The 18,450-nt window shown below is 38.4% G+C and overlaps 2 protein-coding genes across 4 annotated transcripts in view; one reads left to right on the top strand and one right to left on the bottom strand.

Annotated features, from left to right (window-relative positions):
- Positions 1–2,488: 2,488 nt before the first annotated feature.
- Positions 2,489–9,628, bottom strand: LOC117104948 (zinc finger protein 271-like). Its single transcript, XM_033245904.1, has 4 exons — positions 9,594–9,628; positions 8,030–8,246; positions 6,550–7,613; positions 2,489–6,286 (listed from the first exon to the last, which is right to left on the bottom strand). Exons 2-4 carry the CDS (start codon positions 8,180–8,182, stop codon positions 5,047–5,049), a joined length of 2,457 nt encoding a protein of 818 aa, XP_033101795.1. The 5' UTR covers positions 8,183–8,246; positions 9,594–9,628; the 3' UTR covers positions 2,489–5,046.
- A 4,350-nt stretch (positions 9,629–13,978) lies between these two features.
- The window catches only part of LOC117105094 (proline-rich protein 5-like), an 8,865-nt gene continuing 4,393 nt past the window's right edge, over positions 13,979–18,450 (top strand). For 2 of the 3 annotated variants that reach the window (XM_033246126.1, XM_033246128.1), the window contains exons 1-4: positions 13,979–14,319; positions 15,635–15,715; positions 16,569–16,617; positions 16,717–16,777. In XM_033246126.1, coding sequence (XP_033102017.1) covers positions 14,141–14,319; positions 15,635–15,715; positions 16,569–16,617; positions 16,717–16,777 — 370 coding nt within the window. In that variant the 5' untranslated portion in view covers positions 13,979–14,140. The remainder of the gene's footprint in view (positions 14,320–15,634; positions 15,716–16,568; positions 16,618–16,716; positions 16,778–18,450) is intronic. The other variant, XM_033246127.1, reaches the window with a different exon arrangement.

The following is an 18,450-nucleotide window of genomic DNA, read 5'->3' on the forward strand; positions in this document are numbered from 1 at the left end:
TTGTATTTAACTTTTAATCTGAGAGTGCCATTTCCGGCGATCTAGATGTGCCATAATCATAATTTTCCAACAGTTGTGGGGCTGAGGCTGGTGGACATTTTATTTACGCAAGACTCTATTTCGACTTCCTGGAACCGCCACAGTTGGAGTATCCTTTCTGAGCTACATACAAGGGTATAATTTTTATCCATCGAGGGAAAAGTGAAGCAAGGATAACCCTCATAATAAATAATTTATTGAGGGTGTGGAAGCAATGTCGACTTCGACTTTGTTCGGAAATCTGTGGCGCATTCAAGGGGAGGGGGAGGCTAAATTATATTCAAATTTTAAGTCTAAGAGTATAATTTCCGGCCATCTAGAGGTGCCATAATCACAAATGTTCTTACCTCAGCCCAAACCATGACGGGGCTGAGGTGGTATAGATTCTCGGTTTCAAGGGGACCCAGCCGGCCCGCCCCCACCCTCCTAAATTGTTCAATAAAAAATGGCGATATAAAGATAATTATATTCAAATTTTATGTCTGGAAGTGCAATTTCTGGCCATCTAGAGGTGCCATAATCACAAATTCTCTTATCTCAGCCCCAACCATGGTAGGGCTGAGGTAGTATAGATCTTCTATCTATGAAATTACCCTCCCTGGGCCCTTCTATTTCGAATTCCTAGATCCGCCACTGGAAATAAAACACATATGAAATCATATTACAGTAGCTTGAGGCCTATAAAATTCACCAAACTTCGTAAAATATCCGTAGCTTCGAGGGACTTTCGCCCCCTGGACCCCCACCGAGGGCCCTTGGTGGTCCCAGCCTAGATGCTCGCTTCGTTCGCATACTCGGCCTTATGAAATGCCCCCTCCCCTCACTTTCAAAAACGTTCCGCCGCCGTTGGTTTTTCCCTTCTGTTATACAATAATGATACTCTTTTACTACACTTCCCTCATTCCTTGTTTGTATACTTTAATCGGCGCCGTTCTCTTTGCAGTTCACAGTAGTGCAGCCACATAAGGTATATCCTGAGGTGGAACATACTCTGCCTAACAGGGTGCCTGTGTGTACCCAGTAACAAAGACGCTGTTTCTACATTGGTGGTGGTTAAACTCATCCTGGACGCCTAATTGTGTGCTCTATAAGCTTAAGTATCATGCATATATTTATATATTTTAAACTTACCCCTCAAGGATAAATGAAATCACCCATACATGCCCTGTGTGTATTATCGGGTATACTGTACAGGCAAGTTTAAGTCACATGTATATGTATTTGTGTATATTTTATAGTTCATTTGTTGATATATCGCCTTTCTGTAAGGTTTGTGATTTATTCCTGAATTAATTTATATTTATTTATTTTAAACGTACCCCTTGAGCACAAAATGGATTCGCCCATAAACGCCCTGTGTGTAATTGGCTATGTAGGCACAGGGTTAAGGCATGCACTGTAATTTATATTGTTGTAAAAACCACAATTGAAATACCTGTTTTCCAGAAAGATTTTGTTGAAAAACTGTCGGCCATCTTGAAATTCAAAGTGGCCGCCATCTATGGTCTATGACAATATTAAAATCAAATAGGTTGACATTGAAAACATAGGGTTTGCACTTGAAATTATGTCAATATCTGCTTTAATAGTAGAGTTATAGTCATTTTTATTGTTAAAATGGCAGCCATTTTGACATTTTGAAATTCCAATATGGCGGCCAAGACGTTATCGAAAAAATTGGACCCTTGTATTTTTGGATTCAGCATACCCAAAATATCCGGAAAATGCAATAAAATTGCTTTGGGCAAGCCTATCTCGCGAAATGACACTAGGGATATTTGCATTAATATTTTTTTGAAGGGTGGTACCAATATTTTAGGCATGGCGTATAATTTGCCTTTTTAATATTTTTATTTAAATTATGTTGTTTCTGTGAGTATCCTACATGAAAATATATTTTTATCTGCCATTAAAGATCCTAGTTAATCGTTTTTCATATTAATAATTTATTTACATATATTCTTGTTATAATAATGATTTACTATAATATTGTTTAACATTTACGGAAATAAATGTTGTTTAATGAATGAATGATTATTCAAATCCACTTGCACTTGACAACAACAACTAGGCATCAGTTATTATTTTTAATGGTATCTACCACATATTTCTTCTTCAATTATATACAGATACTAAATAAAAGCTCCATTGTACAAGTATATTTATTCAGTTTGTTTTCAACGTAGTACTATCAGATTGTTTTGAAAGCTTAATTCAGTCACTATAACAATATTCGAATTTCACAAATTTCGACTTCTGGAGGAATTCAAAATCCACCCACTCCTGTGTTGGAACCCATTGGTGGTGGTTAAACTCATCCTGGACGCCTAATTGTGTGCTCTATAAGCTTAAGTATCATGCATATATTTATATATTTTAAACTTACCCCTCAAGGATAAATGGAATTTTTTTAGATATGATCAAATGCTAAAGTTAAAAATACAGTAAAACCTAGAATGGAAGACCTGGGCTTCTTCTTTAGGACCCCCTTAGACTTGGATGGGTTTCTTTTCCAAGACTACTTTGCAAACCAAAGAGGGGGTTTTTTTCGGGTAAATACTTGGAATTGCTTCTATAAAACTGTATCTAGACAACCGAATTCAAAATTCTGAATTTTTTTTTAGATATGGCCGCTTGCCTTATAATAATAAATGAAATCTGAATTTGTGATTATTTTTTTATTGAATGATTTTTTTATACAATACAATAATATGCAACATACTGTATTACCATTTTTACTGGAAGGCACCAATATTCTTTATTTTCTCAAAAAAAAACCACAGCATTCTCTTGGAACATCTTAATATCAACGAAAATCTAACATCCACAAAATGAAGAATATTATCAACTCCAATCATCCTCAACAGAAGACTATAAACACATGTTCCCTCTGGATATCTGACCACCTTTGCTTTCAGAAAAGTGTAGCACTGTTCGCAATTGGATATATTTATGCAGTAGGTTTCTAAGTTACAAACAATCACCGATGAGAACTAGTAGTGGTCACATGCAATTTAGTTGGTGCAGTGTAACCACATTATCAGTGCAGGGGTGGCACCCCCCAAAGAGCACTTCTCCAGGTCAGGAAGAAAAAAAAATTATATGTATTTTTGACATACAGTATTTAGTAGAATCAATTAACCCATAAGTTTTCACTTTGTCCCCCACTAAAACCACTTTCGGGACATTTTGAGCAATGCCCAACCATGACCACACGTTCTTGTCAGAGAAATCGCACTCCACCCCCATTGGGCTTCAGCTCCCTTGGAGCAGATTCTATTATAAGCAGTCTTTAGACGGTCTTAACAGTTAGCCAGCTTTAATCTTGACGTCACTACTCGTCCATGATTATAGACCATTGCTATACCGCAGTCTAACCAGTTAGCAGTCTTAAATTTTGAAACCTACTTGGAAGAGGCTTAAGATCGTCAAAGAATAAGAATCGACCGACAAATATATCTCAAGCTTCTCAGCGTCTGTAAAAACCGGTCTAGGCTTATTTACATTCATTTTAATAAATATTCATGTTTTGAGCAGGCTTAACAGCACCCTCAATTTTATGTTATCAGGGAGTGCTTATTTGCATTAAAGCAGTCTAAGCGAAGACCGTTTTATAGCAATGGTCTTGGCCAAAGGTGGGCACAAAATTCAGTTGGCTGGGCCAAAGTGAATGTTTGATTTAACACCGAGGGCCACACCCAAACTTTGATGTTTCTAATGAGCTTCCAAAAACCTCCAAGCACTGCTTTTACACCACTTTATTCTCAGTTCTTATGTTACTTTTTACATATGATTGGTGTCGGGCTGTAAAAAACGTGGTTTTTTTCTAGTCAATGTTGCTTGGCAGGCCACACATATAGGGCTTTTAATTCATTTTCGCGGGCCGCAAAAAAATTGTCGGGTTGCACTTTGCCAACTGTGGTCTTAGCAGAGTGACTTTAGTAAGATTGTTTAAAGCAACTCTCACACTTTCACAACCTATATGCACTGCGATCAGTACATGACCGACCAGTGTTACAGCTGCTATGAGCAACTTGCCTGTGTAGAAGAGATAGTCGTCGATTTTTCAACATGTTGAAAAAAATATAGTGGTCGGTACTGGTCGCCAGGTCCTACTTCTGGTCAGATACGACCATAGGTCGGTACGTCACATTTTTAGGTCGCGATAATGTGAGACAGGCTTACATGTTAAAGCCGGCATTATTCAAATAGTTAAGACTACCAGTGAGGACCATTTTATAGCAATCCACCCCTGGATGCCTGCAGTAATTGCATAGGGGGGAAAAGTTATTAATAAAAAGTAAAGGACAAAAGTTATCTGCAAATCAAGATGCCAAACACTGAATAAGCTCAAGGTACAACAATTACAGTATATCCAATATACAGTACAGTAATATAGTTTAAAACCATTAAATTACATTAACTTCAAATGCTAGAGTTAATGGCTTACATGTATTATCATTATGAATACAGTAAAACCTTGAATGGAAGCCCTGGGCTTCTTTAGGACCCCTTAGGCTTGGATGGGTTTCTTTTCCAAGATTACTTTTGCAAACCAAAGAGGGGATGTTTTTTCAGGTAAATACTTGTAATTGCTCCTATAAACTGTATCTAAGCAACCAAATTCAAAATTCTGAATGATTAATATTTTATTTTTTTTCAATTAGGCCTAGGCCTATAGGATGATATGATGATCAAAAGAGGCAATGTGTAGGCCAACTAAATAAATACATATCAAGGTACCTATGCATAATTTACTGAACTCGTGTCCTTTTGCAAGTACAGTACTTTTGCAAACTAAAGAGGGGGACTCGGGGGAGAGCATTTCTGAAGAATGTTAAGTACATTGGGATTCTATTCAAGGTATTACCATACAGTACATATACCACTGGTATATGTACTGTATTACCATACAGTACATATACCACTGGTAAAAACTGTAATGAAATTATTTTAGCGACAGTGTAGCAAATTTATGGAAACCAGTCTGTTGAGTTCTTAAAAAAATTACTTGTGAAGTGGTTTCCAAAGAGGCTTTCCTTTTAAAATTTCCTTTGTTTTTTTCACACCATTATCTGCCCACCAGTCAATACCATGCCCACTTCTTTTATGTGTCTTCAAGCTGACTTTATGATTAAAAGACTTTGAACAAATATCACATTCGTACGGCTTCTTCCCTGTGTGGACTCGCATATGTGAATTCAGATTGCTTCTCTGTGCAAACCTCTTTTTGCACACAGAACACTCAAAACGCTTGACCTTGGCATGAGTCTCGAGGTGAACCTTAAGTCGGTAACTTGAGAACAATTTCCCACATGTCTCGCATGGATACTTTTTATGTACTCTTCTAATGTGTTCATTGAGTCTTCTCCGAGACAAAAAAGTTCCTTCACATTCTTTACAAGGAACGGTCTTTCCCAACATTTCGTTGGCGTGTACTTCCATGTGTGCGGCCAATTTCTCTTTTCGTGTGAATTCTTTGGAACAGTCATTACATTGATAAGGATATTGTCCACTGCCATGTATTGCCATGTGAATATCAGCTCTAGATACTGAATTAAACTTTCTTTGACATTGTTTACATTGAAATGGCTTATGCTTTGCCCCATGTGCTTTGTTTTCATGAACTTGTAGTTTCATTTCAATACTAAAACTTTCTTGACATATTTGGCACACAAAAGATATCCCAGCTTTATCATTTTCATGCATTAACATATGATATTCATAAATGGTTTCTCCAAACAAGGACTCGTTGCACTCAGCACAACTCTTTTCGTTTTTTAATACAAATTTCTCTGAATACACAATTTTTCCTTTGCTGTTGATCCAACCAATTGTGTATCTAAACTTCTTTTTCCTTTCTGTCAAACTATTTTTCGATTTTTCAACAGAGATTTTATCTTCATCATCTTCTGATATGCAAGCACAATCAGATTCATGCTTTTTAAGGTCCGCAGAATTTGGAAACGCTTCATCACAGTTATTGCAACTGTACTCGGGAACATCAGCTTCAGAGTTACTGTCTGAAAGTTCAAAATCACTATCCTTGTTGTTACATTTAGCAGCATGCTTTGTATATTTTGCTAAATCATAAAAAATCTTTCCACAATGGCATTCATAATCTATTTCTTCTTCAATTTCATCATCTGTGCTCTCCTCTTCTGTCTCAATCTCTTCCTCCTCTGTCTCAATCTCTTCCTCCTCCACTTCTTTGCACATTTCTTCCTCTGTAACTTCTGTAGTTGTACTGTGGAAAAGAAAGAAAAACACATTTCATAAGGTTTTGCCAAAACATTTGTTCTTAATCCCAAATTTGAAGGATTTGGCTACTCCCATAACCCAGAGTATACCCCAGTAGGGCTAGAAACAAAATTTGAAAAAAAAAACATGCAAAATTATAATTGTTGGTGGCACTATAACATTATATACCTAAATTTCATTGCACTTGTGCTAGCTGATTTTGCAATATTTTGTATGTTCAGTGTTTAGATCAGATGTTGAAATACATACCAGCTAGATGTTTTGTCGAAAAATCTTGGCAATTCTTGACCATGTGGTTTCTGATGCAAAGTTTGTTTATCTTCAAGAGTTTCTTTCTTGATCTCTGTACCTTGGAAGCTAAACACTCCTGCATTCATGTTGATGTTTTCAAAAGAGCTATAGTCTTTCTGACAAGAAATATTCTCTGAAGCCAGTGTGCTAGCATTAACATTAGAAAGGTTTTTTTTTATCCCAACAAAACTTTGTCCATTGCTGATTTCTTTGCAAATCTGTTTAATAGTTTTGAATCTACTCTGATCTGCATCTTTATTGGCAGTTGTTTCTTTTTGAACAATGTTCAACCTATTCTGATCTGGATTCTTATTGGCTGTTGATTCTTTAAAAACAGTCTTTGCAATTTTGATTTCATTAACAGTTTTCCCAAAACCAGAACTTAAGTAGTAAAGCTTTCCATCAATAAGAATGGGAACAAGTTGATCTGATTGTACAGGTTGTGGCATACAGTGAGCAGAAATGTTCAATACTGCAACATTTAGAGTATGCTGGGCTGTTGGTTTTGGTGGGCTAGCATTAGTTAGGTGCATGTTCCTTTGCTGGTTGCTATTGTTGTTTGATTGTTGAATTACTGGAGTGGTACTATCAGTCGAGACAGCAGCACAGTCAGCAGCACAATCAGCAGCACAGTCAGCAGTATTTACTGAAGATACATTGTTGCATGGAATTTGTACGAAATTCTTGGTGGTAGCATAATGGACACTTTTAATCAAATCACAATCGTTGCTTGTTGTCTCATTTCCTGTAGTACGTAAATTAGTTGTGCAGACACTACTTTTTACTACTTTGTCAACAGCCTTCATTTCCATTTGAACTGCCCCAGTTTCCAAAGATGCCTTTGGGGATGTAAAGCTTCCAAAGTCTACTTCGTTGCTCGCCTTCTGAATTGCGATGGGGTATGCAGCCATGGGGGCAGCATTCACTGTTTTATGTGTCTCTGTGTTTTTAGCAGCCTCTTTCTTTTTATATCTATCATAGGAAACCACTGCAGCATTGGTATCAATTATTTTCTGAATTCTCTGCAAAAAAAACACCCAATAGTATTGGCATATATGTGTATATATAGATCAATCAATCAACCACATACAATGATGTGTTAAGCTTAGCCATTTTTGGTATTGTCACTATTGTTTTAATAATATTGTATTTTGTTTCTTTTGTTTTTAAGAATAATTTATACAGAATATTTATAGCGGTAGAAGACATTTACTGTGTTTATTCAAATAAATAAATATCCACCCCTGCAAGGAATACAGGCTTATTTTTTCCCTCATAAATGCCTCCAATAGACTTGTGAACAAAACTAGTGGATTGGAAGCAACATCATTTTCATTCTTAATGCCATTCTATCACCATATGCTTAATCATGTGCAGTTTAAACTACAAAGTGTTATTGCAAAGTTATTAGTACTGTATATCAGTAAAGAAATTGCACCTCTTGTATTTGCATTCTCTGCTCATTTGTAAGGTGACATTTTTTCTTCTGTGATTTCAAACGCTTGGGTTTGCTTGTCTCTTGTGTTTTCTTTACTTGATCTTTTTTACGTTGTTTTTTTTCCTTTCGAGATTTTGAACGCTTGCGGCCCATCTTGCTTGTTTCTTGAAATAGATCACTCTCACAAATGACAATGAATAGATTGAAGTTGTAGATGCTAGAAAAAAAAACCCAAAGCAAAATATAGTTCTCACAAATAACTTCATAAAGTAGTGAATGAAAATGACTTGTAATATTGTAAAGCTGGAATATCTAGCCAGGCATTACATGCTGACAAGCTATACTGTAAGGTTTGTTAACTGTGCAGATGATACTTCAAAAATTTGCTCAAATTTGCATGGAAAATAAGTGTTTTGGTTTTTCATTTAGCAAATAGTTTTGCCAAAAACATCCGGACAGATGAGAAAATAAACATAAAAATTAATTGGTAAATGTAAACGGTGTAGTAGTAATGGGATGTTTAAATGCTTTAAATTTTTATAATTAGGAAGAAATATACATATCTTATTGGAGATTTCAAGGCAGTGACTTTTTGTTTTTATAAAATTTCCATTAATCGTTGCGGAGGGTACGTTAATTAAATAAAAAAAATTATATTTTTTTTCAAAATAACCATTGTTGCAAATATTGACAGACGGCAAGTTCACTAAACAAGGTATAACTAAAGTCTTGCCTTACTAGGCCTCCTAGGCCTATACTACTATGATAAATGATAAAAGAGATTGTGGTGAAGTGTGTGTGGGACCATGGAGGTATTATTGTGGAGATCACTCGAAAAAACATATACGCACGCAGCACTATGCAAATGGACCAAGAATAAAGCTGCCGCAGCGCGTGAAGAGCGTTTGTGCGATGCCTTTGAAGTCTAATGTGTTCCAATCAGGGGAACATTGTTCATATAATGGGTTAAAATCTAACGCTTTATCGCACAACTAATAATGACAATGTGCTGAAGCGTATAAACGCATGTTGTTGCCAAACCAAGTTTTTGCTAATGAAAAAATGTGAATTATAGGGTAATACGCCCGCGCGCGGTCCAAAGGCGGGGAACACATTGGTTTGTCGCGTCAAAGGGATCTGTTGCCGAGTGATCTCCTTCTCAATAAACCTCCATGGTGGGACACAGTCAATAGCTGCCATGGAAAAAAATTGCATTCATTTACAGTAGAAGTACTAAAAACTAATTACTATATTAGGCCTAGCCTAGGATAGAATGACAATAACCAGCCTACTATAATAGGCCTAGCCTAGGCCTTCTAGGCATAGGCCTAGGCCTACTAGAGAAAGAAATAGCCTAGCCTAGGCCTAAGCTAGGCTAGCCTAGGCCCAGGGTAGGGCTTAGGCCTAGTTTATAAGCAGGGAGTTGTTAAGTTATTTAGAACAAATCCCGTAAGTACTGTCTAAGCCTAGCCTAGTAGGCATAAGATGATAGGATTACCCCGACTTAGTCTACCCAGGGAGGTGGACTAGCCTTGCCTACCTACTATGGTTACACGAGACGTACCGTAGTTACAGCGTAACGGGACAAACACACACGCCAAGAAAGTAGGACTATGATTATGAACTGGGAACTGGCGCGAACGAAACGGTCAATAATACGACTCTCACATACGTACGAGCAGACGAATGGACGAATCCAATCACGTCGGATGGTTTTCCGAACATAGGGGACGCTTGTCAACAATTTTGAATAATTTTGAAGCGCCATAGGGACTTAGACATTGACTAACTTCATTCATGGTTCTAATTATTTTAAACATCATATATTTTTAGATGATCTTTCTGATATAGATGAAAGTTTTATTTACCGAACCTTTTGTTCTGTAATGATTTTCGTAGTTGTTTTTCTTCTTTTCAATTTTCTGTTGATCTTGGTCGTTTGCAGCGTGACACTGCTTGGGTATCAAAGATACTAGAAATACAAGATAGAGTTCTCCACACAAAAAAAGTGTTCCACCGTATTCCACCGAAATGCATGGTGGGAATACGAAAAATGGGACGCCCCCTACAGCTGGATCTAAAAAAACTTCTACCAAACTTTCGTTACCAAGTCGTCGCGTATTTTATTATCAATTCTCAACAAAGATACTAGATATAAAAACAAACTGGAATAGACACCCAGACAGTGACATCGGTGAATACATAACCTCCTTGGTGGCGGTAGAAATCGTTGCTATTATCCAAATAATACACAAAACAATTAAAGCATAATCATGAATCAGTAAATAATAAAACAACAATACAGTGCACAATCGCATGGCCGGACGCACTCTTAGTGATAAAGTTTTCCTCCATTAGTGGAAAAGGAAGGGCGCCTTTTGCGTCTGGATATACTTAGCAACAGAAGGGCGCCCTGTACGTTGGGCACGAAATATAGGAAACTTGCATGGTTAAAAAGAAGGGCGCCGCCTACGTTGGGCACGACTTCCGCCTCATTTTACAATACGAGAACTCTATCTTGTATTTCTAGTATCTTTGTTGGGTATTTACCAACGATCTTATAAACACAAGATAGCGTTCTCCGCGATTTACGCGTGCAAATTCTGTAATAAGGCATGAACGGCGCCCTCTTGCTAAATTGGAAACTTTTGACCCTTGACCGCTCTGACCATACTGTACACCGCGCGACTTTACCTTGGGTATCAATCCTGCCTGTAAACAGCAGAACAGGAACCATCTCAGATCCATGGCAACAGATAGGACGCCCTCTTCCAAAACTGATTACTTTTTCTCTTTGGTATAATGGCGCATGAATGGCGGCCTCTTGCTAAATTGGAAACTTTTGAACCTTGACCGATGCTTCTATTTGTTACGCGTAAATCGCGGAGAACGCTATCTTGTGTTTATAAGATCTTTGGTATTTACCCAAGATCTTGGGTATTTTGACTTGGTCTTTGGTTCTTGGGTATTCCGTTCAAATCCTTGGGTATTTTATATTTTTGTCATAGAGGAAGAATTAAGAAGTAACAAAGTATATTTCAGTCCATTCAAGTAAGCAAACCTCAACAAAGTGCACATAACATTGTTAATTGACTGTTAATTGCTATAAACACGGGTTCAGAATTGTTTATTTGTGATTTGCGTTGCCATTGATGCACCGGGAATTTTCATAGTAGGCACTTAACGCAAAAGGACGGCGAGCCGTCGAGAACGGAAATTTGGGTTAAGCGCCTGATTTTTTACAGTGGTCTTCACGCTCTGATGAGCACAAAATAACCGTCCACCCGTCTTCCCGTCCTGTTGCGTAAAGTGCCTAGTAACTAGAGGGAAAGTACCTTGTGCCTATGTTGTTTTTTTTTCGTTGCACGCATGTAATAAAAGAACGCACCCAATTATCTATATCCCGACATCCGCTTCCAAAAATATCTGACGAATTCCATCATACGTACGTATAACATTGGTTTATAATACTAAATCAACAAATACGTATTTTTCAAATTTTAATGCATTTTCAGGAAGCTTGGGTAATTTTGGGCAATTTTTGCTGAATCTTGGGTAATTTCGACCCGTCATTGGGTATATCAAAAATTGTGAGTGGTCACGCTGGTCGTTTGGATGCACCATCAGTTTGAATGTGTGCCACTGTAATAAAAGTGATTCCAAATAAAAACTAAAAACTAGAGAACTGGATTGGATTGCTATGGTATTATGGTATGGCCTGGGCCGCTACTAAATTTTTCTAATTTTTTTTTTTTTTTTTAATGTAGAAAAAAAATAAAATTATAAGTAAATTTAAGGCTCAGAGAATGCCATTGCCGGCCATCTAGAGATGCTATAATGATAAATTTTCTTTTCTCAACCCCAACCATTTATTTATTCATTCATTTATTCAACTATATCTTAAGTGGGTAGCCCTTTCAGCATGGCTGATATGAAGGGCCCACTTTAGAAAAAATCAACGAAAAAACAGTATAAAAGTAACGGAAAAACACAGAAAGAAATCATGGTAGGGTTGATGTGGGTGGACCTTCTATCTGTGGAGTGGCGTAACGTCTATTAGCACTCACTGCCTTAATCCAGGGCCCCAGCAAATTCAAACTTTTTTTTTTGACAAACGAATAACCACGCGGGTAGGGGTCGGGGGCACTGCGGATCGCCGTGAGAGCGCAAACGCCACTGTTAGACCTACATCTTTTTTTTTTTTATAAAGGCCCTATTCTGTGGTTATTTATTGTAATATGCTTATTAGTGATATCTTAGTTAAGCATGATTTTTTGGGTCAAATCATTCACGATACATAAATTTAGAACTCAAATGTGTAAAAAAGGCATTAAAATATGTCATAGAACGCTAAAAACGCCAGAGCGGCCAGGGGTCCTTCGCGGCCCCGGCACCAGCGTCTGGGAGCCCCTTCGTTACGCCACTGTGGAAGTCTCTCCCTGGCCCCTTTCTATTTCAAATTCCTTGATCCGCCACTGTGTTGTGTACCATTGGCATGTGTATTACAGGGCCGGCGGAACGTTTTTCAAAATAGAGGGGGGGGGGGGGGACGTTGGGCACACTAGTAAGATGAATAGGAATATGAATCAGGGGATTTGGCTTCAAATTTAGGGGGTGGGGTCAAAATTGTTTCCAAAAACCCCAGAAAGGAAGGGGGTCCAGGGGGACTCCCCCGGAAGATTTTGATTCTTAGATGGCGGGAAATGAGCTTTCCCGACTTTTGAGCTACTTTAGGTGTCTTTTAATGAATTTAAAATTAAAATTCAAGGTTTTCCCCCTCTTGAAAATGGTTAGGTAAACTTTCACATTCTTATTACAGTAAAAAGGCCTGTTATGTGTGTATACATACATTCAAAAAATTAAGTAGTTGCATGTGTATTCTTTTTTCCGTGAATAGATAAACCCAACTTTTTTCCAGGGGAGGGGGATCAGGGAGGGGGTCAGGAGTTATACACATCTAGATGTGTATACAGGACCCTGATTCCACCCCCCCCCCACCCAGATCCGGCAATGTGAATTGAGGGAAAATGTAACTTGGTTGGGGACTGGATAAACTCTTTGTTTCCCCTCCCTCTCCTCCTTCTTCCCTCTTTCTTGCATTTTTTCCGATCATACAAAAATCTCCATAGACACTATATATTTTCTGCTAAAAAGTGGGGGAGGGGGACGAGGCACCCCCACCCCCCCCCCCCCGGGGCACCCCACCCTCCCTCCCCGTTCCGCCGGCCTTGCGCCATTACAATTTAATTTTCTATAAACATATTAGTTGTGACATTATAGGTAGGCATACGGTAGTTAATGACGTTATTGATAAATATGCCAACTAAGTGCCGATAATAAACCACCCAATAAAAATCCTGCGTAGCTACAGGTCTACCGTCTCCCAAGACGCTTGGCAATATGTTTGTTCATAAAGCTGCATCCAGTTATCTTGAAGTACCGGTAGGAAATTGATGGCCGTAAATCCTATCGTTACAGAAACTGAAAATAAATACTGTACAATATTCCGATATTATAGGGGGCCAGAATTCCTGTGGCACCGGAGGATTGTCAAAGCTTTAAGCCCGGTAATGGCGGTTATGTAGAGAGTTCCGGTATCCCCTGGTTATGGCTAGGATGAGAACAGGATAGGGCGCAAAGAATGACCCCCTCAGACTCGCGCTCTCCTTCTCTTTTAATAATAGGAATTATAATCATTTAACAACGGTTGATTTCGGATGTTTCTAGGCCATATCGATTAGGACATGTGCGCTTTGATCTCAAATTAATAGATCTAGGCTTTCATTAAAATCTCAGCGAATTGGTTAAATTGCCTGACAAGACTTCACAATGGAAATTACTGTATATCTTATTGATGATTTAGATCGAGTTCGTTCATATCGAATAAAAACAACACGTGATCAGTTCTGCTCCGATCCACGGTACCGTACCCACGCTCGAGTTAAGTACTATTTCACAGTTGTGTAATCATGTAAGGTGGTAATGTATCGATCCGATCAGGTAAGCAGGCGGATATTGAGAACATCTTATTATTCTCAACGTAGGTCTAGTGACAAAGGACAGTAATATCATAGGGTCTCTTTCCCTCTCACCGATTCAAAATAACTGAAAATGCGACGGAATTCCGGCAGTTCGTTTAGCGATCTGAACATTTTGTTTCGGTCGGCGAAAAACAGTGCGGTTCACAGCCCCGGGAGGCGATCGTCGGCGTTGCCGGTTCTGCAACAGTCGGAGTTTGCGACGACAAAGACGCAGAAATTGCTTGGACTATGTAATGACGAGTGGGATAGGTATGTTATTCTCATTTTACCTTTGTCATTCTCTTTGAAAATTCCTTATAATATATATAGTTGTACATTTATATACCACCGAACTCAGTGGACTTTACCCTTTATGGGTTGCACCTCCAGATAAGGTAGGATCACCGTGGACCTAAATAAAGCATGTATCACGAGGGGTTGGCCTATCTTTGCATATTAGAAATATGTCTACTATTTTGGTCGTCACTGTGCAGGTGCAGGCAGGTAAGATAATGTTATATTGCGATATTGATGATAGTAGGGAAGATTACACACCTCAATTAAGGAAAAGGGTAAAATGGGGCAGCATGTTCAATAAGTCAGACAATATTTTGTTCCACCCGATCCAAAGTGAAACATACGACTATCTCAATTAATTCCAATGTTTTTATCACTTTATTTGTTGCTAAGGTCACCATAATGATAGAAGCAACAGATAGATTACTTTCGCTTTCGAAGATAATAATATGTAATTGTATTTCTGTTGGGACCATCGTTGATTGAATAGTAAGTCCTATTTATTTGGATTCAGGAGTATTAGTGACGGAGTACTACGTTTTAGATCTAATCAGAAGAAATTCACATTGGGACTGGGATCATCATCGTCTCACGGTCTTACATGAAAATTACGCATTATTCTCTCACCGCGCTAGGTTCCACAAAACGACGGCATAACGTACCGGTGCCTGTAAACACATGTGTTTGTGGGACAACCAGGGGCGTATCTTGGGGGGGGGGGGCGCATCCCCCATTCCCCAGGTCCCCCAAATTCCCCTAAAATCAAGCGAAAGTAGTTAAAAATCACCTCAAATCTCCTTATTTTGCGAGCTAGCACCTCCTCACCTGTCATCGATCTCCCGAACTTACACCCCCACCCCATTTCCCGACTCTTAGATGCGTCACTGTGGACAATAATAACGTATTAAGTTGATAGACACTCCGAAATTGTCCACTGGAAGTCAGGCATCCACCAAGATACAGCTTCACGTGTAAGTTAGTTAATCACAAGATGGAGCGTCCAATATGTTTACGTATCTGGTTTTTCCAACGTATGTTGGATAATGTACTCTCAATTAAGCGTCGTGACGGCCAATTTAATATGAAATTTTACTTAAATGGTCAGTATTATAGAGGCTGTTCAACAGCGGCGCTAGCAAAACAAAATCACGTTAGAGTCCATTTTCGACAGCACCGCTTATTCATTAATTTAGGTGGGCCTATTCTTTAATTCTTCTGAGGCTTATTGTTTTACAAATGTAGGCCTATTACATTTTTCAGTAAAATAAAACCACAATATTTTTTTCAGAGTTCAACGAGTTGTTGTATCGATTTTCGAAGGAAAGAAACTAGGTCAAGGACAGTTAGAGGAACAGATTAATCTCATTCGGTAATCGCCAGATTTACTCTGTGGCATGTTTTTACCTTATTATTACCATTATCATTAAAAAAGACAAATATGGTTTATTTATTTTGAAATAGTACGGTAGGCCTACTTTACATGTAAAGTTTCAAATCACATTTTAGCCAAGTCAATAGAACCAATAGGGAAATAATCATGTAGAATTAATTCAATGTGTATTCTCATTATGTTTGCAAGACGTAACCTGTGCTGTCACAGATTCAAATCCTGATTAGTCAGTTAAATCAGGGGCGTTCCCTATTGCGTCGGGGACAGCTACGCGGTGGTGCAAGGATGCAGTGAAAACGCTGTAGCGACTGTGTCTAGCGATTATATGGAAACCAAATTTAACAACCCCACTCCCAAGTTCATAATGAGACTACATTCACGTGGACGCAAGCCATACGGGGGACGCATGCTAAAATTTTCCTAGCAGGGGACACATGTCAACTCAGGCCTACGTGGTATAAAAATGAACAGCCACGTAAAAACAATATTATCATTCCTGGGGACCGTAAACGTTAAAAGAGGTAAACGATGACTACTCGTGTTTTACGACCAGTCGAACAATAATGATCCTTAAGAGGATGGTGCTCATAGAAAAACTGAAGAGACAATAAGCCTGTTCTAAGGGCAGACGGTTATAATCACTGACTTGTGTTGGCCCATTTAGAACCCAAGACCACAAATTTGTACAAGCGTCGAATTAACCGATGTCATCCTGACAAAATCAATATACTTAAATAACTGTACAAATAAAACAAACATTGTGAAACACTATTACACGGCCGTCATGGGATTGGAAGAAATATTTGAATAATACTTAAATATTTTTTTTCAGGATCGTACTTAAATCGGAAATAAGGCAGTTCATTAGTGAATATTACAGGGTAATGTACACATTTATCATATATACTAATATTGTGTCGGTAAGGCCGCTTTATGCGAAATTATTGTGTCTAATTTCGTAGTTTCTTCCCTTTTAATAGAAAAACCTTTTGAAGAAATGTATGGCGATCCTGCTTACGGGTATCAACACTTCAAGTAGCGGTAGGTTTGGGTCATGAGGTTTGTCCTAAATTTTTAAAGCATGCTGAATGCAAATCATTAATATTAATGTAAGAAAAACATATTTTCATAAACATAGAAATATGAATAATTATTTAAGAATATTTAGAATAAAATTTAACAAAATAATCACCGAGACACGAGCCCGAAATGTCATGCCACTACTCACGACAATTGACATAGGCCTAATTATATTCATGGTCTAGACCCCGCTTCCCAAACTTTTTTCTAGCCGCTACCCATCTAATAAATTGATAGTTAATTGCACAGCGATTTTTGTAAGAACCATGAAATTTGATGCTCATGTTTTAAAAGTAACTACTCGACATTGGCATTACATCGATTTTTGCTTACTATTAATCAGTGGTGGATCGATCCAAGAATATATTCTTAGAGGTGCCAAGGGAGGGATTATTAGAGATAGAGGGCCTGCTTAACTCAGGCCGCGCCCCCATGGTTGGGGCTGAGGAAAGAACGTTAATGATTATGCATCTCTGATGGACAGAAATGGTACTCTCAGACCTAAATTTTCTTTTTTTCTTTTATATGTTTTCTAATTTAAAAAGGGGGGGGGGAGGGGGAAGCCGGCCCCTCCCCAAACATCGAACCCGCCATAATATCGTCCCTTTTCGTAACAGTGGGAAAATGAGACTTTTAATATTTTTGACTCCCACCTAAATGCGCCATGGATTGTCAACACACGTGGTTAAAATTTATGTCATTGTCAATGCATAGCCCATTTGTTACATTATTCATCAGTAATCAAGAAACGAATTTGAGCAAAGTAAATCCAGAATTTAGAACAATTTACACTTACAGGCCCGTACGTAAGGGAGGGGGGGGAGGGGCCCCCCCCCCCCCCCCCCTCAATTACCAATAGTCCACATTTTCCGGGGTCACAACGTTCAAGACACACTTCACACGTTCCAGAAATCCATCCACCAAAACTCCTTGAACAATCAGAGCAGTTTCCAACTAGGACTGCCTCAAATTCGTCGTACAAGCAAGGAATTTTAACTGTAGGCCTATTTATAAGCTTTTTGAGGAATTTGAGTGCTTTCCCCCGCCGCTTACATCTTCTCTCTTTCTAGAGGTTTCATTACTAGAATTATCTTCCATTAATTCCATTCACATCTAGGTTATGCGTTATGTCAAATTTGTAGGGAATTATTTTACTCCGACCTCGATTTATTTACGATTCTTTAAGTTTAATCATATTAATGAACGTTAACACGTTGACTGCCAGACCTTTTTTACGGTTCCTTCCCGTGTGCCAAAACAAGTTTACATGTACAAACATGCTTTTTTGAAATTTTATCTAGTCATATGTCATCAAAATGAAGTGTCTAATAAATTGGCGGGAAAATATTAGGGGGCAAGTATACTCGTCGACGGCACTGTGATAGAACTTTTTACTGACTATGCCAAGTGCGAGTTATCTCGTCCGCTTTTTGCATGGGTTGGTATATGTTCAAAGGGCGCCCCCACTTGTACCGCTCGAGTGTACTACCGGCAAAATAACACAACAGACATATATATGTCATCTGTACGTTATCGTCTAGGTGTATCTTCCCCGAACTACCAGCCGTTGAGTCTGTGGTTCTACAATGTATAATAAAGAAGTTATAAACGCTAGAATGTTTCCCCCGATTTGA

This window comes from Anneissia japonica, unplaced genomic scaffold (genome assembly GCF_011630105.1).
Source record: "Anneissia japonica isolate Jap-2015-1 unplaced genomic scaffold, ASM1163010v1 scaffold287834_len5846547_cov211, whole genome shotgun sequence".
Lineage (NCBI taxonomy): Eukaryota > Metazoa > Echinodermata > Crinoidea > Comatulida > Comatulidae > Anneissia > Anneissia japonica.